The 25271-nt window shown below is 31.0% G+C and overlaps 1 protein-coding gene across 13 annotated transcripts in view; it reads right to left on the reverse strand.

The window, feature by feature from the left end:
- The window catches only part of LOC139525474 (protein fantom-like), a 41012-nt gene extending 15741 nt beyond the window's left edge, over positions 1-25271 (reverse strand). For 4 of the 13 annotated variants that reach the window (XM_071320833.1, XM_071320834.1, XM_071320829.1 and 1 more), the window contains exons 1-28: positions 25111-25271; positions 22697-22770; positions 22268-22397; positions 21710-21777; positions 21049-21149; positions 20628-20708; positions 19891-19982; positions 19146-19223; positions 18237-18309; positions 17635-17705; positions 17254-17359; positions 13892-14038; positions 12948-13021; positions 12521-12660; positions 11575-11681; positions 10063-10180; positions 9565-9683; positions 8871-8972; positions 8259-8330; positions 7489-7569; positions 7025-7140; positions 5672-5741; positions 5021-5150; positions 2927-3021; positions 1999-2161; positions 1636-1790; positions 851-1066; positions 168-380 (exon numbers count right to left, since the gene is read on the reverse strand). In XM_071320833.1, coding sequence (XP_071176934.1) covers positions 168-380; positions 851-1066; positions 1636-1790; positions 1999-2161; positions 2927-3021; positions 5021-5150; positions 5672-5741; positions 7025-7140; positions 7489-7569; positions 8259-8330; positions 8871-8972; positions 9565-9683; positions 10063-10180; positions 11575-11681; positions 12521-12660; positions 12948-13021; positions 13892-14038; positions 17254-17359; positions 17635-17705; positions 18237-18309; positions 19146-19223; positions 19891-19982; positions 20628-20708; positions 21049-21149; positions 21710-21777; positions 22268-22397; positions 22697-22754 — 2976 coding nt within the window. In that variant the 5' untranslated portion in view covers positions 22755-22770; positions 25111-25271. The remainder of the gene's footprint in view (positions 1-167; positions 381-850; positions 1067-1635; positions 1791-1998; positions 2162-2926; positions 3022-5020; positions 5151-5671; positions 5742-7024; positions 7141-7488; positions 7570-8258; positions 8331-8870; positions 8973-9564; positions 9684-10062; positions 10181-11574; positions 11682-12520; positions 12661-12947; positions 13022-13891; positions 14039-17253; positions 17360-17634; positions 17706-18236; positions 18310-19145; positions 19224-19890; positions 19983-20627; positions 20709-21048; positions 21150-21709; positions 21778-22267; positions 22398-22696; positions 22771-25110) is intronic. The other 9 variants (XM_071320839.1, XM_071320838.1, XM_071320836.1 and 6 more) reach the window with 4 other exon arrangements.

Genomic DNA, 25271 nt, shown 5'->3' on the forward strand with positions numbered 1-25271 from the left:
TTATATCTACACACTTATGTGCTCTCAAACTTTGCCTATCAGAATTTATTGTCATTTAGCTAGCTTTGTTGTATACTTATTACACATTGTCAGGGGATTTATAAACACACTTGAAATTAATGTATTAAAAGGAAAATGCATTTTTAAGCAGTTATGCTACAACTCACCCTGGGTTTAGCTGCTGGTGTTATGGGTGTGGCCATCATGTCAGACAGAGCTGCAACACCTTCATGCTGTTCGTCCTGTCCTGCCATAGGTGTGGAGGTATGAGATGGGGGAGGGAATCTTGCTGCTATCTTACTCCTTTCCTTTGGAGTAGATGGAGGTCGGAGCGTCTCATCTAATGGAGTGTCAACTACCTTTACTGTAGCAATTGGCTCCTGAAAATACAAAGAAATTATTTTGAAGGTGGAACATAAGCACTACATCAACATCAAAATAGAATCTACAACTAAAATTCTATCTAAAACTGTTTATGATGATGATGGGGATGGATCAGAATTAAATGCCCAGTGGCAAATATCACATGCATATCAGAACATATTACAGGAAGATAAAATTATGAACTCTGCTTTGTTCATTTTTATCAGACTTAGCTGTACCAGTCTTTGCTCTCTTTAATGCTGCTTGCTTGGAGTAGAAGCAGCAAATATGAATTTTTAAGTTTATGGATTGTCTAGGCTGGGGATCATTACCTTTGACTTCATGCACATGAGGTAGGCATGCAACCATGAAACTACTGAGGAGTTTTTTTTTTTTTTTTTAATTTCTTGTTTGAATGAAAGGCTGTCAGATGCAGCATGTTTGGTATAGACAACTTTAAAGGGCACTTCTATCATATGATACTAACCTCTTTCTGAGGAAGGCCACCTTTAGGAGGTAGATAAGCTTCTTGGAATCTGACATCAACCTCCATAGTACCATTGACAGTACCTCTAGGACCTTTAAGTTCAAACACTCCCTTTACACCCTTGTTATGACATAGGGGTAACAGAGGTATCTCAGCGAAGCCAAGATAGGATGCCTGTTCTGGGTCTGTATCATCAAACACAAATATCGTCAGTTGCTGAAATGTATAGATAAGATATCTTAGCAAAGTCAAGGTATGTTACAAGCTGAAAATGTTGATATTAAACCAGTTGCTGGAATAAAGGAAAGGCTGCATGGCGTCCTATTGTTGCTTACATGCATGCCATTAGGATTTGGTGGATATTGTCTTATAGGCAATCATACCGGTTCTCATTATTTTCATATGCCAATTTCCTTCAATTAAACTATGAAAGTTTTTAGCTTTTGTGAGCTGGTGTTGATAGAAGATGAAGTTCAGTTTATTTTGTTAAGAATAAACTTATGTTTTGAGAAATAACATTTTATAATGTTGGTTGTTATAAAGTTATAAATAAATCAATGGCATATAAAATGAACATTTTAAAAAGGAAACCAAACTTAATTACAAAGAATATATACAAAATTTTACAAAGAAAGGAATAATAGTCAAAATGAATTTTCTCATTCAGCAATTAAATTAAATTATATACATGATTCTTTTCATTGACATAACAGTTACTAAATATTGCCAATCAAAAAACTAGCAATAACTATTGTGCTCCAAACTACTGTAACATAGAAAAATACCTTTGTTTTCATGTACTGATCAAGGTCTGATGTCATGGCCACAGGATATGTCTTATGGTCATTGACTTCTGGGTTGTTACTAGCATGTATTATAGGTGTATCGTGGTCATTGTTGTCATAAAACTGGTACACACAATACGGCGATGGCTGAACTCCTGAAAATAAAAAAGTATTAAGTAATATGCATTTCTCCTCCATCTCCTCCATCAAATTATTTACATCAATATGGTTAGTTTAAAATTTTTGATAGCATTGTTTAAATGCAGCATTTTCTGAAACAACAATAATTAATTTCTAATTGTTAAACAATCCCATTAACAAACACATGCACTCATTTTATTTAAAAGTTTACAGTATCTTTACCTTTCCTCCTAGACTGTAGCCCATTACAGCGTATGATTTTGATATGCATCTGGTTAATGTTATCTATCTGTTGACGTTTCATGGCGACCTCATCTGTAGCCTCAATAGCAATCTCTGCAGCTCTCTTGTTTGTTGTTATGTAACCAAGAGCTTTCGTTCTTTCCTACAGATAAAGATCATGATTGTTTAGCCTGGTGCATTAATAATAATACTAAATAAGGTTAACAGCAACAAGAACGGCTTGGAGAATTTAAATAAAAATATTTCTGTTTCCAGGTTCACAAAGACAGCTGTCTCAGACAATGATAATCACTGTTTAACCTGGTGTATTAATTATAATTCACAAACAAGAGGCTCTTCCAAGTTGACAATGACTGCTGTTTTCAGAGATAGAGATAATCATTGTTTTACCTAGTGCATTAATATTAATTCAACAAAAAAACAGAAGCAAGTTTTGTCTGTATACAATGACTGTGGTCTCCAGAGTTAAAGAAAAGTGGTCCTAAATTACAATGTGCATTATCTGTTACAAGTTTTTTTAAAATGTTTTTAAAAATTAATCTCTTCATGCTCTTGTTGTAATATTGTGATTGTTATGGTAATATATTGGAATAAGTTACTCAATTAAGACAAACAAATCATCATGTAAATATCATTGCTTTTTTTGATGCAAAAACAAAGTGTTGATCTAAACAATATTTCCATTTATCTTCAATCAATCTTTGTTCTGTCAGTGATACCTGTTTTAATCTTCAGTTTTAAAATGTTTTAGCTTTGATATGATTTCATATAATCATTTCAAAGACATTTGTTATTCAATTTATCAAAACATACATTTTAACATTTGTTTGTTATTTCATTTGTATTTATGTTATTGAAATGAATATGTAAATTTTACAACTGACATCAATATAAATTGGAATTTTACCTTGTAGAGTCTGAGGGCCTGTTCCATTGGTACACGCAATCTAATCCAGTATTCTACCATACCCAAACTAATGCCTGATCCTGTAGAATCTACACCTGTAAATAAAACATATGTAATTGTAAAATAGGGTTTCAAAATAGTTCTTACACATATTTTATACCTCTATTCGAAAGACCTGTCAAAAAACTTTCATGTTATCAACTTAAGCATTTATAAAACTGTTTATAACAAGTCTGATATTTACAGATACCTGAAAAATTCTCTTGAACATACATTGTATAAATAATTAAATAAATAGCTGCGCCATGAGCGCATGATACGCCCGTCGTCTTGTGTAGAAGTTTTATGCAAAATCATAAATAGTTTCTGAGAAAGTTTTAAGCAATAACCATATATTGTTTTTGAGATATGGCGGGACATGTTAAACCCCTCCTCTTTTGTTTTTTTTTACAAAAAGCTAAATACCACTAAAACAAAATTTTGAATCAAAACCAAAAAGTATACAGATCTTTAGATTAATATAACAAAGAAGTGTGTAAAGTTTTAAGCAATAATCATAAATTGTTTTTGAGATACGGCGTGACATGTAAAAAAAACATATTCTGAAACTTCTTAAATCCACTAACGTTTTTTTAAAGTTTCAAGCTATGTATTGCATTAGAAAACATACATAGGTGTTAAAGAATGACAGACCAGGAGCCTGTTTAACAAAATACTATGGCTTGATATGGGCGGAGTCTCTGATCTGGGTCACAAAGATGGCCATACGCGATAGCATAAAAGCAATTGCTTTAAAAACCTCCCCCTTTTTTACAAAATACTCAATAACTCAAAAATAAAATTTTGAATCATCACCAAAAAGTATACAGATCTTAAGATTAATATAATGAAGAAGTGTGTAAAGTTTTAAGCAATAATCATAAATCGTTTTTAAGATACGGCGTGACATGTAAAAACCCCTTCCCCCTTTTTTACAAAATACTGAAGAACTCAAAAATGAAATTTTTAATCATCACAAAAAAGTATACAGATCTTAAAATCAATATAACTAAGAAGTATGTAAAATTTTTTAAACGCAATAATCTAAATTGTTTTTGAGATAAGGTGCGACATGTGAAAACCCCCCCCCCCCCCCTTGTTTTAGTTACAAAGTGCCGTAACTCAAAAAGTTATCTTATTTTCACCAAAAAGTATACAGATCATTTGACCATCATAAGAAACAACTATATAAAGTTTCATGAAATTTGGATAAGTCGTTCTCAAGTTACGGTGTGACATGTTTATGCCGGACAGACAGACGGACAGACGGATGGACAGACGGACGGACAGACGGACACCGGACATTTGTATACCTTAATACGTCCCATCAAAATTTAAAACTGGGGAAAAAATTCTTAAAACACTGTAATTCATAGCTAGTCACACACAGTTTTAGTTGTACAATAACAACTAGATGTGTCAAAGCGACACGAATGGCCCCGTCTCAAAAAGTTGAAAAATCTGCAATTTCAATATCACATGTGGACACAAATATGATGGTAGTCTCACATATAAAAAAATCAGTTCAAAATCTGGAGGCGTATAAAAAAAAGTCCATATAACACTGATTTTCAACAATTTTCAAAGTTGTAAACCCTTAATTGTGGCAAAAATTAGCAGAGCGGAACAAAACTTAAACTTGATCTGTAACTCATCATGGATAGTTCACATACCAAAAATCAGCCCAATATCTGAAAGTATTTAGAAAAAAGGTCTGCATAACTATTATTTTTAGTAATTTATCAAAGTTTGTGGGGCCATAAAAATGTGGTCTAAAGACACAAGTAAAGTTTACAAGATAAATGCAAGAACCTTAAATTGGTTAATGTATGTTAGTGTAGTTTTTCCTTGCGCTCTTATAAACACAGAAAATTGTAAATAAGAAATTTGTCAGAAATTATAAATAGGCCTCAAAACATATGCAATGATGCTTTGAATGATTTTTTTGTTTCCATTTACATCTGAAACAAGTGAAGTCAACTACATGTAATATTTCATATCAATGCATTTTTTTACCAATTCCTTATTCAATACAATTGTTTGTAGAAAACCTACCTATCAATGTAGCAGTACCGTGTATTCTACCATGTGGTTTATCAAATATATCTTTAAATACCATCTGACAAGCAGCCACTGTTTTATAATCCTGTCCAAACGATTGATGGAGCTCCATGGTACAAGATTCCTAGAAAAGAAAATCAGGTTGTAAATGTTTTTTGAATTATTTCATTGGTCTCTTATTAACATTAACCTTTTATCAAAAGGTCAATATAACATCAGTCTTTTACCAGATCGGTTTTGACTCAAATATATTCTGTACTTATTTCATGCATTCTTTTTCATCGTATTAATGTTGGTTTTTTTTTAATTCTGCCAACAATATTCTTTTAAAAGAAAGAAAAAAATTAAGCTTAGGTAAATCACCAATTGAATACATTAGATATTTGTGCTCAATACGGTGTTCTCCCCAGATATTTCATATTGCATCCTGGTAAACATTAATGCAAGGAATTTTGAAATACCATCTTGTTTCTAAAAATTATAGCATCACATCCATAACACATTCTAGAAGAAAATCAATTCATATAGCATCACAATCAGATATATAGCATCACATTACCATGATGCTCAAAGTCCCTGGGGATAACACTGCAATAAAATACAAATAATTTGACATTTATTAAAATCTATATGAATTTTACCCACCTTTTGCAAGTAATGCAAGAAAAAGTCATCCACTTTAACAATGTACTGTGATGTAAAATCAAATTCTGGTCTGAAAATATAAAAAAATATGATTGCTTTTATCAGCATAAAGCATTTGGAACTTGTGTATGTTTATCTTTACAGATCATATTTATAATTTTATCTTCAGAACCATATTTTCTGTTTATTACAACCTTCAAGTTACATGTCATTACGTAACAATATTAACTGCCACCATGTCTAAAATTTATGTTGCATTGTAAATTATTCTCTTTTTTTAAAAACTTTTGACCTTATAGGGGTGGAGTGAATCTCATATTTACCTTGCTCCTCTAAGTACAGGGTGGACTGAATCTCATATTTACCTTGCTCCTCTAAGTACAGGGGTGGAGTGAATCTCATATCTACCTTGCTCCTCTAAGTACAGGGGTGGACTGAATCTCATATTTACCTTGCTCCTCTAAGTACAGGGGTGGACTGAATCTCATATTTACCTTGCTCCTCTAAGTACAGGGGTGGAGTGAATCTCATATCTACCTTGCTCCTCTAAGTACAGGGGTGGACTGAATCTCATATTTACCTTGCTCCTCTAAGTACAGGGGTGGAGTGAATCTCATATTTACCTTGCTCCTCTAAGTACAAGGGTGGACTGAATCTCATATTTACCTTGCTCCTCTAGTACAGGGGTGGAGTGAATCTCATATTTACTTTGCTCCTCTAAGTACAGGGGTGGACTGAATCTCATATTTACCTTGCTCCTCTAAGTACAGGGGTGGACTGAATCTCCTATCTACCTTGCTCCTCTAAGTACAGGGGTGGACTGACTCTCATATCTACCTTGCTCCTCTAAGTATAGGGGTGGACTGAATCTCATATTTACCTTGCTCCTCTAAGTACAAGGGTGGACTGAATCTCATATCTACTTTGCTCCTCTAAGTACAGGGGTGGACCGAATCTCATATTTACCTTGCTCCTCTAAGTACAGGGGTGGACTGAATCTCATATTTACCTTGCTCCTCTAAGTACAGGGGTGGACTGAATCTCATATTTACCTTGCTCCTCTAAGTACAAGGGTGGACTGAATCTTATATTTACCTTGCTCCTCTAAGTACAGGGGTGGACTGAATCTCATATTTACCTTGCTCCTCCAAGTACAAGGGTGGACTGAATCTCATATCTACTTTGCTCCTCTAAGTACAGGGGTGGACTGAATCTCATATTTACCTTGCTCCTCTAAGTACAAGGGTGGACTGAATCTCATATCTACTTTGCTCCTCTAAGTACAGGGGTGGACTGAATCTTATATTTACCTTGCTCCTCTAAGTACAGGGGTGGACTGAATCTTATATTTACCTTGCTCCTCTAAGTACAGGGGTGGACTGAATCTCATATTCAAAGAATTCCCATGTACAGAACAATAATGGTTCATCATCTCCCAGAATCTTCAATCCATCATCTGATAGGCTTATCTAAAAAAAAAAGAAATAAAAATATATAGCAGGTAAAAACTGATATCAAATCATATTTGATTTTTAGGGATATTCCATTAAAATGTATGCGGGTAGGGAAGTTTACTTTTTGAATGTGGGTAACTGGTCTTTTTTCAGTATGCATCTGTTGTCATTATGCATAATCATCTAAAATATTGTTCTTAGTTGTAAAGATATTTTGAAAGTCCCTTCCCACCCTCCCACATATATTTTAATTGAAAAGCCCTTATGTAAATGACTTATTCACTCAAGACAACTTTTGTGTATCAAATCATTTCTAGAAAGTAACTTATTTTTACTACAGCACACAACTCTAAATAAACATACCTTCTGTATATGTATCTCAAACAGATTCTGTCCTCTCTCCAGGTGAATAGTTTCATCAAAATCTAGAGTAGGCTCTTCCAACTGAAGAACAAAGTAATATAACTTATTAATGAGGAAATCTCGTAGCATAACAGTCTTAGTAGGTCATTATTTTTCTTGTTTGAATTGTTTTATATTTGTCATTTCAGGACCTTTTTTAGCTGACTATGTAGTATGGGCTTTGCTCATTGTTGAAGGCTGTAAGGTAACCTATAGTTGTTTATTTCTGTGTCCTTTGGTCTCTTGTGGAGAGTTGTCTCATTGGCAATCATACCACATCTTCATTTTCATATTTAAATTTTTTTTATATCATGAATATTTGACTTTGAACAGCTATAGCTATCCAAGCTGTTTGGTTTATCTGTGTCATGTAGCTATGGTAGAATTGATTTTCACATAACACCTCCTGAAATTCAATCATGATCATATTCTATAGGGTGCATCAACTAATCTCATGCATAGTAATGTGACTTCTTATTTTCACAATTCACAATCAACAAAAGAATTTCACATATTTCTGTTAATCAAATATCTATTTTTAAATATATCTATTTTAAATATATATATTTAGCTTTACAGGTGATTTTCATACATCCAATTTCCTAAACATTTAAAATGTCACATGCTTATGTTATAAAATTACATCTAAAGTAGATATCTACCATTGCTGAACATGTGTTAATAAATCATAAAAAAAATAAATAATCAAAAGTTGATCTATAGAGCCTTACCTCATCAGTAGGTGCTGTAATCTTAAACTGCTTTGTACCATAAGCCACATCTCTCATCTGACTTTCTAACTTCTACAAAACACAACGTACTGTTTAATAAATTTACAGTTTGGCAAACAATTTACATTTTCAGAAATGTCATTGAGGATAAGGGCAAACATTTCTCATTCTCTTATAGTTTCTGTTCAGCCCAGGCTATCCTACATACAATCTTTGTTACTTACTACCTGTCAGTCTCAATTTCCATTATGATGCCTGAGCATATCATTGTAAAAGTCAGCAAGTAAACTAAATAATTTTTTTTTAACATTTTAATGAATACTCAACATGATAAAAATTTGATAAAATATTGCATTCATCACTTGTTATTGAAAGGAAAGAGGTTTATGTTTGTCCCTTTTTCTCTTGTTAGTTATCATACAAAATCAGGCTTTTAGTTTTCTGATTTTGATTGTTCTACCGAGAAAAAGACAATATATGAGTTTTAAAATTGAAAAAAAATGCATTGGTATTACTACAGTGGAACAAAATGTGACAAGACAGAAATTAACTAAATTGAAGTTACATTTATAGCAGGTTTGAGTGTATGATCAAACCATAAACAGTGTTTACCTTAATTCTAGCAGCCCTGATGTCCAACAGTCTGGCATATTCATCTAATTTAGTCTCATATTCCTTCTTTATTTCATCTATCTTGGTGCTACTTATATCAACCTAAAACAAAACAAATTAATACTGAAATACAAATACTAGCTATAGAATTTAAACATAGAAGTATGAATTAGTTTTATGCAGGCTAAAACTTTCTTTGATAGATATGGTTCCAATACTTTTGGTTGTTTTAGAACAAGGAATGATAGAATAAATGTAAACCCTCCCCCATAATTAGTTTGTTTCATTAAATTTATCCATTGCATTTTAATTCAAATTAAATTAAACCTGTCCCCAAAATAAAGTATGAAATTCATATCTTGAGAAAGGCCTTATAAAAAAGGTTAAAATATTGTGTTGATTTCACAGAAATTGACCGAACCACAAATAATAGGTCTTTTCTATTAGATGGTGATTCATTCATTCATTTCTACAACAGTAGGAGCTGTAATATCATTTATATTAAATGTTTTCTGCATATGACAGAGTTCTCTTAATCTTTTTCAATGCTTGTCTTTCAATCCAATCTGCTGGTCCTCACTATTATTTCTATTGTAAAATACCCAAATTGTGTTGGTCTTTTGCAAAATTTTAGTGGTTAAATCCTTCAAACAGACCACCTCTTTTTGAGAAATCTGATATGATACATTCATACCTCATGTTGGTAATCTTTGTTTATCTTATGTTGTATAACCAATAGATTCCTTGTCTTCTCTAACTCATGGACAGTCTCAGCATACTCTGCCTGTATTTCTAACAACTGTTTATGCTCATCTACAAGTAATTAGTTATCAGAGTTAAATACAACTGTTTTCTTGATGTGAACTGATGTGACAAATAAAAAAACTTCAAACCCCCTGATTATTTTCACAAGATAAAAACTTTTGCTGCTCTAACTTTACATATGTAACAACTGAGAAATTAACAAAGTAAATAAAAATAAATAGATTTGGAATCATTTTTTTTTAATATTTTATAATGTACATCTTTTAAAAAGTTCTGACAAAACATTTCACAATATTTGTTATTTTTTTTATTTTTTCAGTTAATATTCCATTAGGAAAATCATTCTTAAATAAGACATTCTTATTTAGAGAATGAAAAATGTTTACAGATAAGACTACATTTAAGGACAAATGTGTCTGAACCTAACCTTTGGATACTTCTACGTCCACTTTCTGTAGGAAGTCAGGATCTGGAATAGCTTTCTGTTTCTTCTGTTTAACTAGCACCAAAGCTTCTTCAATTTCACTAAAATCTATGGCACTCTCCTGTAATAATTAATATTCATATAAAAAATGGTAATATGTGTGTTTTTTTTTTTTAAATGTTTGGACTTAAAACACTCATATTTATACCCTCATTTCTAGATTTATTCTTGAGAAGAAAATCATAAAGACTTTACATGAAACGTAATTGCACAATTTACGCATTCTTTGATTAAAGTTAAGTTTTATTCTGATTATAGCAGGGTTTTTTAAATAAGATGATTGATCAAGCACCCAGACCTAATTGGTCATAAATGAAATTGTGCTGTTATAAAAAAAATATCAAATTTAAATTTATGTAGTACCTTTTAATTTTTTAAAGACACAAAATATTAATAAATAAAGACTTGAAAATAACACTCCTCTCCATTGGTTATACCAGTGACAGAAATGCATTAGACTAAATTTGGAAATTTTTAAAATTGATAAGCTTTTTTCAGGTTAACTAAAAAATAAATTTTCCCCATAAATTCATCTTTAAAGGGGCACTAGCTGCCAAATTCATGTTCACCGATTTGACTCAAATTCTCATATTTTATTTATAACAATGTAAAACATTTTTCCAAACTATCAAAAGTATAAAATAAACAATTTACAGGATATGGTCTCAGCTTCGTTTCGTGTGAATTTTAGCCAAGACACCATCTAATTAACTATCGAGTTGACCTTCTACGACCATATAAGCAATGTAAACATAAACATAGATAAGAATAGATTGAGCAACTCGTGTAATTGTATTTTTATAGGTACGGTAAATTTTGTATTGTAGATTAAAAAATTTATGTTGATCGTCATTTTTACCTTTGTAAGAATGATTTTGAGTGGATTGAATCAGTTAATCAAATTATTTACCTAGTTTCACTTTCAATGTTGGCATTCTTTTCCTTTAAATAACCATACATGGACAATGCATACGTTATTCTATCTCTTTCTACTGGGTTAAATTAGAGTTCACATGAATACGGATTTAATGAGGTCAAATTATTCACTTGCAAGTGAATAAGTCATTATCAATGTTTATTAGCTTAATTTGACAAAATTGAACCATTTTAGCTGATAAAAGCAAATTCTTATTTCACTACTTCACTTTCATTAATGATTGAAGATTTTTTATATATATCTCGTAGTTAGTGCCCCTTTAGGATTTTTCCTGCAGAAAAACGCTACTTTAATTTTTGTTGGTCATAGATTAAAAAATTATGCATATTTCTTAAATTCGAGGCCAAAGTTCAGCAGTTGAGTTTTTTATTAGTGTAAAAAAAAATTCACATGCATCAGGGACAAGAAAACAGTGAAAAAAAAAGGAAAACCTTTTTCAGCTTTGTAAAAGTTAACATGTAAACTGCCCAAAATCAAACACTCAACAGAACTTTTTTGATCCAATTTTAAAATCTGACCTTAGTAAAGAATCTCATCTTCTCCTTGAGATCATCATACTCTTCCTTTAACTGGTAATGTTCTACCTGCATGGATCTGTAATCTTGTTGTAACTTCTCAAACTGATCTGTAAAGTGTAAAAACATAAAATAATATTTATCAATTATAACAGACCACATAGTAAGGGACGACATCAAAAGTTCAATGTAGGATAAAAAACTTAATTCACATAGTTTTTTCACTGACCCCCCCCCCCCCCCCCCCCCCCCCACCCACCCCCTCCCCCTTAACTTAATTTGGGGAAAATTGATTTACCAATAGGGATATATGTAAAAATCAATTTTTTAGATATACAAAGCTTGCAGAATTTCACCCCCCAAACTATTTGTTTTAAGTTTTTTATCCTACATCGATCTTTTGATGTCGTCAGTAACCCAGTAATATTGAGCCTTTTAAAGCTGACTATGCAGTGTGGGATTTGCTCATTTTGGAGGCTGTACAGTGACCTATAGTTGTTAATTTCTGTGTCATTCCATCTTTGAAGAGAGTTGTCTCATTTACAATCATATATAGATAACAACTATTGTTCTTAAGTCTTTGTTAAATAGATAGTTGTCTAATTAACAGTATATACCACATTATTTTTATTTAAAACACTAATATGCATACATATACCATGTTTGACAGCCACTCCATTTGTCCTACAGAGCTATTCATTTAATGTTGAATCAAAGTAATGCAGAATTACCTAACAAATGTTTTTATTACACATGACTGTATGGAAAATACAATTTTTCCAATAATTTTGTCTATCACTACACTTTGTTTTCATTAAATAATACTTTCTCATGTCCCCGTATTTAGACTAAAAGTTCTTCATGTTTTAATTTTTTTGGCAAGTATATTTTAAGATATCATTATTTTACTGGTTTAATATTCACAATGTGGCCTTTATCATAATCTTACCTGATTCTCTGGCAAGTTTATCTAGGATGCCACCCTTTTCTCCCAGATCAGCCTTTAGTGTTGCCTCTAGTTGAGCTATCTGTACTTTCAATGCATTTTCTCTCTGTCTCCATTCTCTTTCTCTCTCCAAATCAAAAGCACTGTAAAATTAATACAATGATAATTTGCACATGACAAATAATATGAACACATTATTTTATAAATATTTTGTTCTTAAATCATTCATTAATTTCTGATGTCCACTAATTTGGATTTTTTTCTGTGGCTCAATGTTTCAGAGTAATTAAATAAGAAATCAATGTAAAGCTCCCCTACTGTTTTCTTATGCATTTAAGTTTGTATATTTTTATTTGTGCCTCTTAACATAAGTTTTATCTAAATTAATAAAATATCATATGATTACAAAATTGTACAGTAACTACCTTACCTGTTAACAAATTTCTCATTAGCTTCCTTTAATATCTGGTTCTCCTTTTCTAGGCATGAAGTCTGTTCTTGAAGCTACAAGTGTAAAATTGTTATTATGAAAAGTCTCAGTTTAAGAAATGCTAAATAAATCCTTTGATATTAAGCAATTGTATCGGGTAAATAGATAAATTTCATGATTTTATTCAGATGTTGAGATTAATCTTAACTTGATTTAAAACATCACCAAAATACTCAGTTCATGTTGTTAGGCTAAAGTGACCCTGGCACATGTACCTGTTTTCCTTTATTCCAAGCAAGTTTATTTTCAAAGACCAATACTTCACTTGATTGTCTCCCTTTATATTACAAAACTATTGCCACTTGGCATTAGGCAAACAACAACCGTCAATACTACCAATCATTGCATTCAAAAGTTTTGTTTTCTGAAGCTGTGTTTTGAGAGGAATATTCCCTGGAAATTCCAACTGAAACTCATGACAAGCGTCAAAAGCAATGTTAGAAACACATTAAGCTACACTTTTCTATGAAATTTCTATTAGGTATGGTTTGAATGGTAATTTAAGATGATAAAGTAAAAAGAAGGTAGGTGAATATCTGATGGTAATATCTGTTAAAGCCAAACAGATAAAGGATAGAAATTTCAGACTCAAGATAACTCCAGGTCCATATCAATTAATCACCTTGTTAGGCTTTTGGATATAGCATGTATATAATTTAAGTTGCTAACATGCATGCCAGATCAATACTCATCTCCTTTTAGTTTTTGGTTTTGAGCTGTACCAAACTTTCTTTCATTCTGTAACATCAGTACTCACCTCTATTAGTTTTCGGTTATTAGCTGTACCAAACTTCAGTTCACTCTGTAAGGTCAATACTGACATCTATTAGTTTTCCGTTATCACTGTACCAAACTTTAGTTTAATCTATAACATCAGTACTCACCTCTATTAGTTTTCGGTTATTAGCTGTACCAAACTTCAGTTCATTCTGTAAGGTCAATACTCTATTTTGTTCTTCCTTTAGCTGCATGTTTAATCTTTCCATCTCCATTAACATGCTGTCATGGCCATGTTTTACTGTCGACAAGTTCTGTTGAAAAAATATTAAATTCATCAAATTGTGAACAAATATTATTTAAAGATTATCAAACTTAAGAGAGTATGAATTTTGAAATCGTCAGCTTTAAACATTTACAAAAGTACAAAATTATAAATGAGATATATGTACATGGGACACATATAATGCCTCCAATTGCATATCTATACTATTAAACGAGAAGACCTCATTTTGAGTGTCGCTTCTCTTCCTTCCACAATAAATTAATCACCATGCCTCTGTCTTCTTTCGGTATCATGCATAGTCGCATTTGTCATCCATTCTTATGATTATTCAGATTGAGTTATTTTGGGAGAAAAACGACAAAATATGTGTCCGGATCAGGGATGGGGTAATTGAAAATATAATGGTAATTAAGTGTAATGCATTACAATTTTCCAAGTAATTGAATGTAATGTGTAATTGAGCATTTTTTTAATTACTTGTAATGGTAATTTAATTAATTACAATGAAAAAAGCATGTAATGCTCAATTACTTTGGAATTACATTTCAATTACATGTACTTTTTTGGTGTTAATGATAAGGATTTATATTTAATAATATAAATTGTAAAATTATATTTATTTTTCAAATATTGATATCACATACTTTCTGTAATTTATTCTAAAGTTTTTATGTTACTTATTTGACCAACAGAATTTTTTTCTGAATAGTTTTATGATTTGAAAAAATACATATGTTTTTAAGAAAGGTCTTTAACTTAATAGATTGAAAAGTAATAAATCACCATGTAAAACAAAAACAAAAAAATGTGTGAAAAATCTTTGAGAGTTCATTTTGAATTTAAATTTACTGCACACAATCATTTTGTCAAATTGGTATACACAGAAGGATTATAGAGATAAAAATTAACAGCTGTAAAAACAAACAGAAATTAATCAGATTAAAATGTCCAGGGGCAATGCCACTATTACATGTGTTTTATCTAATTAGCAAAATATTGCTAAGATATATCATGTATATAGACATTATATACATTGTTTGTACTAAAAATTATTTTCAATGTTGTGACAAGCATACCTTTTAATAATTATTAAGTGATTTTTATTTTTTTTATTTTTAATTTCTTTATTCATGCTATGTTTTATTTAAATAACTTAACTTCTAAGATGTCAAAATACCCCTTAATGTATTGGCAAGTTAATAGGAACTAATTTCCTCTTCTATCAACACATCTACTGAATATGGAAGTATGATACCTCCATGTTCTTATCAAGCGATATATGCCACATTAGCTCCTATAGAAATACTTTCGAGAAAGGCTGTCAAAGTGTACAGACCAGAGAGATGCAGACTAAATGACAAAACATTAAAATTACTCATGATTATCAAATGCAACCATTAAACTATGTTTACATGAATATTTTACACATACATTATACATACATGTATAATATTGGTTAACAAATATTATGATGAAATGTAATGTGTAATTTAATTAATTACTTTAGTAAAGTAATTGTAATTTAATTAATTACATTTCAAAAACTGTGTAATGTGTAATTAGTGTAATTGACCATTTTTGCAATGTAATGTGTAATTTAATTAATTACATTCCAATGTAGTTGACCCCAAGTCTGGTCCGGATATTGTTTCCATTATCAGACTGACTTTTAGTCATAGATAAGACTTCCGGTTTTAAACATGCACAAGAACAACCAATCGTATGATAAATTACAAAAATGAAAAATAAATTAGCCAATCAGAGCGTTCTCCATATCATGCTTTTTAGATCGCAACAACCACAACTATTATACCTCCTTAGAGACAATTATGTTTTCGCTTTTATCCACCTGTAAACTGCGATTATACTACTATAATATACAGAGACTCTCTGTATTCTGTCTACTTTTTTCTGAAATTACTATGTAAGGGGTCATACCAGTTGCATATATATTGAAATAATCAAAAACATGTGGAAACAAGAATGTGTCCATAGTATACGGATGCCACATCGGCACTATCATTTACTATGTTTAGTGGACCGTGAAATGGGGTAAAATCTCTAATTTGGCATTAAAATTAGAAAGATCATATCATAGGGAACATATTTACTAAGTTTCGAGTTGGTTGGACTTCAACTTCACCAAAAACTACCTCGACAAAAACTTTAACCTGAAGCCGGACAGACGGACGGATGAACGAACGGACGAACAGACTAGAAAACATTATTCCCATAAATGGGGCATAAACATTTATTGTTGAAAGTGAAAACTTAAACCTGAAGCCAGACAGAAGGACGGACGAACGAATGTACGAACAGACTAGAAAACATAATTCCCATAAATGGGACATACAAATTTATTGTTGAAAGAGAATTAGTGATATGGCCAAAATGAAAGTAGGGTAGAGATTAGAGGGAGGCAGGACTTATTCGGGACGTTGGGATCGGGTGTTATCAAGCTCGGGATTTTGGGATTGATCTTTACGGGATGCAGGAATATTTTTTTTTATTAATTTCAGGATGTCGGGATATGAATTTCGTTAAAATACGCACCTCGGGATTTCATGTTTTTAAGCCCGGGATTTCGGGATCAGGGCCCCTCAGACCACCCCTCAAATGAGCCTTAGTCATTTTTACGAGATTTAAATCCTACCTTTGGCATGTTAAAAGGGCTCTCAAAAGGAAAAGCACTGATGGATTGTCCTAGAAGCACATTTCATTAGAATAATAATGGTCTATAAGCAGTTTCATTTATTTCATGTTTAAAGCAGTGCAAATTTTTTAATTTAATTTGACTTTTACCTAAAAATGCATTGTAGCAAAGGGGAAGAATAATTGTGGTATAATGCCAAAAACACGAAAAAATAATTGAATTTAACAGAAAGGAAACACATAACGGACTTTGGAAAAAAGGGAGAGGGCTTTTGATACCTTATATGAAATTCTCCAGTCATAATATCTTTTACAAAAATTCATCCTACAACAGTTTACAACCTGTATATGCCTGCGATTTCGCGGGTGTGTTGTAGTACTTAATAAAGGTTGGAAACTAAAGAAAATTGAAAGTGACACCACCAAAATTTGATCTGTGTTTTGTGGTAATATGCATAATGTATAAGTGTAGTAACATTTGGTTGAGGTAAGCTTAAGTTAGAGAATGGAAACCATTTTTTTGGGACATACACAGACAAGGGTAAAACTTAATGCACCCTACGCTACAGCAGGGCATACAAATATACTTACAGATTCCAGGAGAGCATATTTTTCATTCAGTTCCATCAACCTAGTAGACTTTTCTTTGACTTCTCTTTGCACCTTTATCATATCTATATTCTCCTGAACTGTGGACCTGGAATTCAATTATTCTAAATTTTTGAAATACTGTTGCAATAATTGATGCAGCTACTAAAATCACATTAATAATATATCAGACTTGAAAAAATATTGGCACCTTGATCAAACAAATCATGGACTGCATTAATAAACTTTATACAATTTTTGGCATGTACATACCAAAGAATATTTTTATATGCTGTGATACAAGTTTTAATTATCTCCCCTTTCTATCCATAGTCAGTGTATTCATAATAAAATTAATGTTGAAACTTTTTATATAATTAATACCTATGCTCTGCTGTTATTTGATGTTTTATCTTGACAAGATCCTCTTCATAGCCTGCCTCTTGTAACTTCATCTTAAAAGAAAGACATAACATGATTATAAAAGAATTCTGGGTTTTTAATATATGTATATAAACCCTCTCAAGGCATGCAAATGTCTATACATTTTCATTTATAGGAATTGAATTGATTTCTGTAATAATAAAGAAGAGACTTAAAATTGAATATCCACACCTTATCGACTCATTTAGCCTTTCTAAAACATTTTTTTCAGTGAATATTTACAAAATATCTTAATCACTGTTTCCAACAGACATTGTAGCTCAGTGATTGGCGTTTGTTCATGTCTGCCATATTTGTTTTTCGTAAATTGTTTTGTTATAAATTAGGCCAGTGGTTTTCTCAATTGAAATGTTTTAAATTATGTCGGGGCCTTTTATAGCCAACAAAATCGTATGAATTTTTCTCATTGTTGGAGGCAATACAGTTGCCTTTAACTGCTTTCCTCCACATCATTTGAACTTTGGTGAATAGTTGTCTTATTGGCAAGCCTTCAAGATCTCTTTATTTTTATATAATCAATGATGTAATTTAATGAAACCAACCCGCTGTTTGAATTCTTCAAGTTCTTGTTCACATATTTCATTCTGTTCTTGTAATTGAGCAATAATATCATCCCTTTAATAGAAGAATGGATAATTAGTTTCTTTATGAATTCTGAAATGATACCGTCTTCTCCAGTTTGCATACTCTAACAAATGTTGGTATAACAATCAAAGTCATATTCCTTGTATGAAGCAATTTACCAGTTTTTGTTATCTATAAGAAAATTTCAAAGTCTAATTTTTTGTGCCAGATTGTAAATTACACAAAGCAACCACCAAAATAGTAATTGATAACCACAAAACTTGGATATGAACACTGCATATGCTAAGAAGCTTTTTGCCGGGTTTTGTTACATTCACATCTTCAATTCTAATACAATAAATAACATGTATTTTTATTGGTTTTTTTTATACTTTTTTGTGTGATTAAGAATAAAGATATTTTGTGCTAAATTCAATTTCTCTAAAACCAGATGATATTGAAATTCATAATATTGATGGACATGGTTCTATAATAAAGTACTATAATAGAATGTGGTGGAAGTGAGGACCACTCTTGACTAGCTCATTCATGTCCATTTGAATCTTGCTCAAATAAATTGATTTTTGATTTTTGGTGTTTTAACACCACTTTTAAGCACCGCATTTAGACTACTTGGTGGCGACCAGGGTTTTTTTTTTGGTGGAGAAAGCCTGAGATTTGTTCATTTATGTCCATTTGAATCTTGCTGAAATAGATAATTGGAAAACTACTGAATGATGGTGAGAGGTCACAAATGTTATGTGGAGTGAGATTTTAATTTTGAATCAAAATTTCGTATTTGGTATTACAATTACAATCAAGTTACTCAATAGCAAGTACATTTGAATATGATAGCAATTATAATTGCCATTTTAATAAGTTCTTACTTCTGACGGTTATCTAGTCTGAGGTTATCCAACTGATTATGTCCATATTTCTGGAATGTAGGACTAGAAACAGTCTTCCTGCAAAACAATATAATCAATGGTGATTATTTGATATTATTATTTTAATTATTTATCAATTGAAATGTTATCTTTTTAAACAAGTGAGCTGCAACTAATAGAAATCGATATATTGCAAATGAGTATCAATACATCTGTTAACTTATTTGAGGTTGATAAATCTTTATGCAAAGTCTAAAGTTACTGTTTATCCAATAATTTTATATATGACCCTACAAAATAGACCAAAATTCATCTTATACTTCCTAGTTGAATGTTCCAAAATCTTGTACATGCACATAAGGTTGATTTCTATCTTATGCAGCTGAAAAAACAGATATTGAAAAGTTTTGAGGCAGAAATGAGTCAGCATGGTCTTTACTTAAAATATTCTCAAGATACCTGTGATCTTATTTAAATTTTTTGAAATTTTTGAAATACTAAGGCTTTTCTACCTCAGGCATAGATTACCTCAGCTGTATTTGGCAAAATTTTTCGGAATTTTGGTCCTCAATGCTCTTCAACTTAAAACTTTATTTGGCCTTTTTAACTTTTTTGGATTCCAGCGTCACTGATGAGTCTTTTGTAGACGAAATGCGCGTCTGGCGTATATACTAAATTTAGTCCTGGTATGATGAGTTTATTTACATGTATGTTATGGTTCCAACCAACTTTAAAGAATACATACCTGTGAGGGGCAGTTTCATAAGGACCGATAACTCTTCTGTTCTTAGCAATTCTTGTGTCTTCTGGTGGTGCATGCTGTGTCTTAGCTATTCCCTTAAATCAGATGGTAATAATTTATAAAATACAATTTCTTGGTTGAATTATTAACCTTTTTTTAGATCTATGAGAAATGTGTAAAAGTGTGCTTTAAGTTTGAAAATATGCTCAATTAATAATATTGAATAGTTTTGCTTGTAAATATTTACACAACAGGCAATTACAATCACATTTCAATAAAGCTATGAGTCATCACCGGCCCTATTAACTATGTGTTTTTGCATTTGTTTTAAAACAAAAATCTGTTGATATGCATAAATAATATGGCTTCAACAGGCTGAAGCTGCTACGTTGAAGCTATTCTATTCAGAAATTGAGATTTTTTTTAACTGTTTCAGCTCTATTTTCTATGTTTAATATTAACTGTATGAATTCTGGACTATTATTTGCTAAGTTAATCTTGACTGAACATTTTCAAAATTATGTGCCACTGGTGATAGAGTAACAAAAGTATGAGGTTACAATATGAACACAAGATGTAGACCTTTTCAAAAGAGTGCACAGTGTGGTCTTTATGATAACTAGGTTTAGGTCACAAGTAAAGAATATAGACTTTAAATTATACAGTGAATTCTTCATGATAACTAGGTGTAGCTTCACAAACAAAATTTATAAAATTAAAATTATAAGTTTAAGACTCACTGTATTGATTCTAGATCCAACATGTGTATAATGTGAAGGTCTCTTACTGGCTGCTGATAACTGTTGTTTTGCCAACATTAACTGTAAAGGAAAAAATGTCATAATCAGTTGCGTTTACATTTCAGAGATAAAAATGACGATGAAAAATCTCATCAGTGCCAGAAATATAATTTGCACAGTTAACAAAAACAGTTTCAACAAACTTAAACATCTACATAACTTAGAAGATAGCTATAAAGAAATTAATTAAGTTTTTTTTATCGTTTAATGTCCAATTATGTTTCTACAAAACACATCATTTAAATCATTACAGATTCAATTGTTAAATTTTGCGAGATCAATAATTCGAATTGGAGTAAAAATTACTGCTACCATAGTCTCCATAGAGTATATACTTATGTTATTATTACTAAATTTTTACTTTTTCATTCAGCTGATGATTCTGTTTTTCTAATTTCATGATTCTTTCTTTAAATTCTTCCATCTTTTCTGCTACTTCTATGTTCATTCCTGATGTTTTTCCTAAGGTGAAAACAATGAGATAACATAATATATTTCAAACATACATGACAAAAGATAATAATATCAATATCATCTGGATTTATATGCTACAAAACCTGATATTAAAGGTATGTTTCTTTCAATATATTGAGTGTGAGGCTTTGATGGGGTCTTTATTTTTCCTATTAACATTTTTTGCCAATTACAAAAGTTTTATTCTTTTCTTTTATTCCTTTTGCCTCTTTTTCTCTATTCTTTTATTTCTTTTGTCTCCTTTTCTCTAATCTTTTATTTGGCTCATTATTCTCTATTCTGTAAACTCCATCCAGACCCTCATGTATACAGAAGGAATTTTGGTATCAGTAGAAAAGCAACTGTTCCTAATTTATTTCTTTAAAAATACTATTTGAAATGTTGCATTCTTAATTTCCCATTTCCCAAGGAAAATAACAACCACTTTTGAAAGTGTAAATCAGCAATTTGAATCTCATATCTGTAAATTACAAATGATAATATATGTCAAGGACAAGGAAAGACAAGCAACAAGAAACTTCAAGACTTAAATAAACATGAATGTGTACCTCCAACATGCTCTTTGTCTATGTCCTTCTTCTTGTCATTTACTAATCGTAGCAATTTTGTGGCCATTCTGAAAGAGACAAATGGATGAATTATATTTTCATAATTGTATTGAGAGCAAGGTGGCATGTGAAACCAAACATAATTAAGATGAAGACAAAAAGGTGCACAATGGTGATGATCATGTAATTGTTTTTTCTTCTAAAATTTGATGTGTGAATTAGAAGATGTAGTGTCTTGACTGTACATTGTAGTTAGTGTGCAGATGTCAAAATCCATATCATGCCTATGTTAACCCCCAAAAAATCATTCCAATAAAGAAATGTTATACATATTTAGGAGGTGCAAAAGTACATCATGTCAGTCAGATAGTTTTCTCCCTAGATGTTTCCTTCACAACAAAGAATTCTACATAGCATCTAACTTCTTGAAATTATAGTATCACATTAAAATAAGGATGATAAAAGGACCAAGATCCTGTTTAAAATTATGTTCAGCCATTCTGAAGCAGTTGAACTAATTATTTCTTACTTAAAACTAAATTGAACAGTGTATCTTACTTTTTAATTTTGTCTTCTTGTTTACGTGCATGTTTCTTCAATATCAAGTTTTCTTCATAAATACGTAGATATTTGTCTTCCAGGGTATCCCGGTCCCATTTGGCAACCATTCTTCTTTGCTGTTCTGCTCCTTTAATTAATAAAGTGTAACTTGTAATTCTGACAATAACAATATATTTTACATGACCTTATTATTTTGAAACTATGAAATATATGGAATCTAAACTTGAGTCGATAAACATAATTGTTGTCAAATTTCTCAAAAACAAAACTTTTCCAAATTGGGTTTATATACTTACAAATATATATTTTCTCTCCAAAGTAGACATTGTATCATCTATATGCATGTGAGGTACATGTATGTTCTAATACACAAAAAGATGAGAAAAAGAAAAATTGCTGTTTTTAACAAATTACATTGAATATTACCTGCATCATGCCTTCCTCCACCTGGATCTCTCACGGGAATCATATCTACATCTCCCATGATGCTCTACCAGGGACTGAAAATGACATAGAACATATTAAATAATGTAAGACACTCAAAGAAATGATAAAATTAGAAAAAATATCATTTTAGGTTTGCAAAGTTTTACTTATATTTCAAAAATTCCCTCTCACAGTCAAGACGAAAAAATAGCTTAAGTCAATGAGTTCAGTGTTATGATATATTATATGCTGTGGAAAGGTGTCACAGAAAATATTAAAATAGCCTGCCAAAACGTGTAAATATTTGGACTTGGTATATTCTGAATTGCCTGTACAAAGATGTAACATTATGTGACGATGATTACAGTAGAAAATCAGCAAAATATAATCGAGTAATGAACTCAAAATCATTAACTTCTTTATTTTCCCTCATTAGCGCAGAAATCTCACTCTTTCTTCCTGTCTCATTTGTCATGAGCTTTTAAGCAAATTATATATTTACCAGTATAGTAATTAAAATATAGGAAAAATCAAAATGACAAATTCACTTTTTATAGTTCTTCCATATGAAAAATAATACCTGATGAAAGTGTTTCTTTGTTTACATTGAAAATTACATTAACTAAAATTATCGTAACTAAAACCCTTTTCCACTGGATCAAAATCGGAAACTATGGTGTTTTTTCGTTTCTTTTTTTACAGATTTTGACGGTCTCACTAATTGGCGACAAGAAGCGTCAAGAAGAATTATTTTAGCAACAAGAAGCGACAAGAAACTATTTAGCGACAAGAAAACATATTTTTTTTAATTAAAATAACTTATTCCAAATAAATATTAAAAGAATATGCAAAAGAAAACAATTTTAGCGACAAGAAAGTTAATATTGATAGAAAAAAATTGAAACATTTATTTACATAATATTTTATCATTTAATATGTATAACAGCCAGTATTACATTTACCCTGTTGTATTATGAGATTACTTTTCCTTGTGTTTAAGAACATATTATTTATCTTATAATTTGTTTTTTAAAACTCTTTTTGTACAATATATAATACCTTAAAATGAATTATGGGTGCAAGAAAATTAAAATGTGAATATTTTGATCATTTTATTGTGTGTATTGCCTCATTAAACGATAATTTATCATGTTTATGCATATTGATTGAAGATTAAAGGAAATTAATAACAATCTTGAGTTTCCAACAGGTCTTCACTATTTACAATGATTGCATATTCTGGGCGTGTAATTGTATAGTCTGACGCGTGTACAAAGTTGAAGGTGTTAATTGGATGTTATTGTAACAATAAAACAAGGGACACGCGCCTTGTTAATCTCATTTGATTATCCACATTGTGTGTACTGTTATTACCTTAGGGTGAAGCCACATCTAATGTTGTTCCTATCAAGAACAATGAATTATACTGTTAAAAAGGAAATAATATTTCATGTTTTTAAAAATTAAAAAAAATTTTAAAAAAAATGGACCCAAGGTAGAACCACGTCCTCGTCGTGGGGTCTGGAAAAACTCTTACATAGTAAAGATGACAAAGCGTGGCTGAGAGTTGAGTTCTACAAATAAAGCATCGCATTGACATAACAAGATTACAGTTAGAGCATAGCATTAAACAAATGAATCAAAAGATTATATTCTATTATGCCCAATCCTTATGTCTCCATTCGTTTATTCATACTTTGACTATGCTGAAAACAAATACATACATTATCTTATACATATTCTTCATATTTAATTAAAAAAAAAAAGAAGCTCAATCTCTTTCTTCCTCACAAATGTTTTATTTCTTCATCTATCAATGGTCATCAATATAATATAAAAAATATCTACTCGTATATAACATTAAATACAAATTTCTTTATATCTATTACAAAAAAATGTTTTCTTGTCGCTAAATTTATTCTTCTTGTCGCTTCTTGACGCTAATTAGTGAGACCCGATGTTGAAGTTGAAATATATTTGAATTAAAAAATATAATTCAAACAGACTTTGACCCCTTTCACAGGTAATGCCTGCCTCATGTTATGATAAAATTTCATAACTTGGCAGATGATAAAGAAAGAAAAAGGAATATAAGTGTATACTCTATGGTACCAGCCTAGCTTGCCATCAGTTCATTGTCAGTTACATGTTGTAACATGTTATCTGCATAGCCATATTATTTAAATGAATATTAAATATATAAAACACAATTCACTTCATTCAACATTAGAATTTCTTGTTATCTAAATCCTCATATAAAGCAGAGAACTGCTCATGTCATCTATATCTTTATTTTCAATTTGTATAAAACGTGATAAAAAAGAGAGAGAAAGATGGTGTCCAATGTAAACAACTGGTTTCTAATGTGATTGTGGAATATTCAAGAAAGATTTCAATGCATAAGTTTGACCTACTTTTAGGTTAAATATTCAAAGATAAATCCTCGGCATTTAAGCCTCAAGAATTATTTGCAGAATAAGAAAATCAACTTCTAGAGCTTTGCTTTTTTCTCAAAACCCAAACATTCCACGGACATGCGCACCAGACCGGAAAAGTTATGTACCTAAAGTAAAGT

This window comes from Mytilus edulis, chromosome 5 (genome assembly GCF_963676685.1).
Source record: "Mytilus edulis chromosome 5, xbMytEdul2.2, whole genome shotgun sequence".
Lineage (NCBI taxonomy): Eukaryota > Metazoa > Mollusca > Bivalvia > Mytilida > Mytilidae > Mytilus > Mytilus edulis.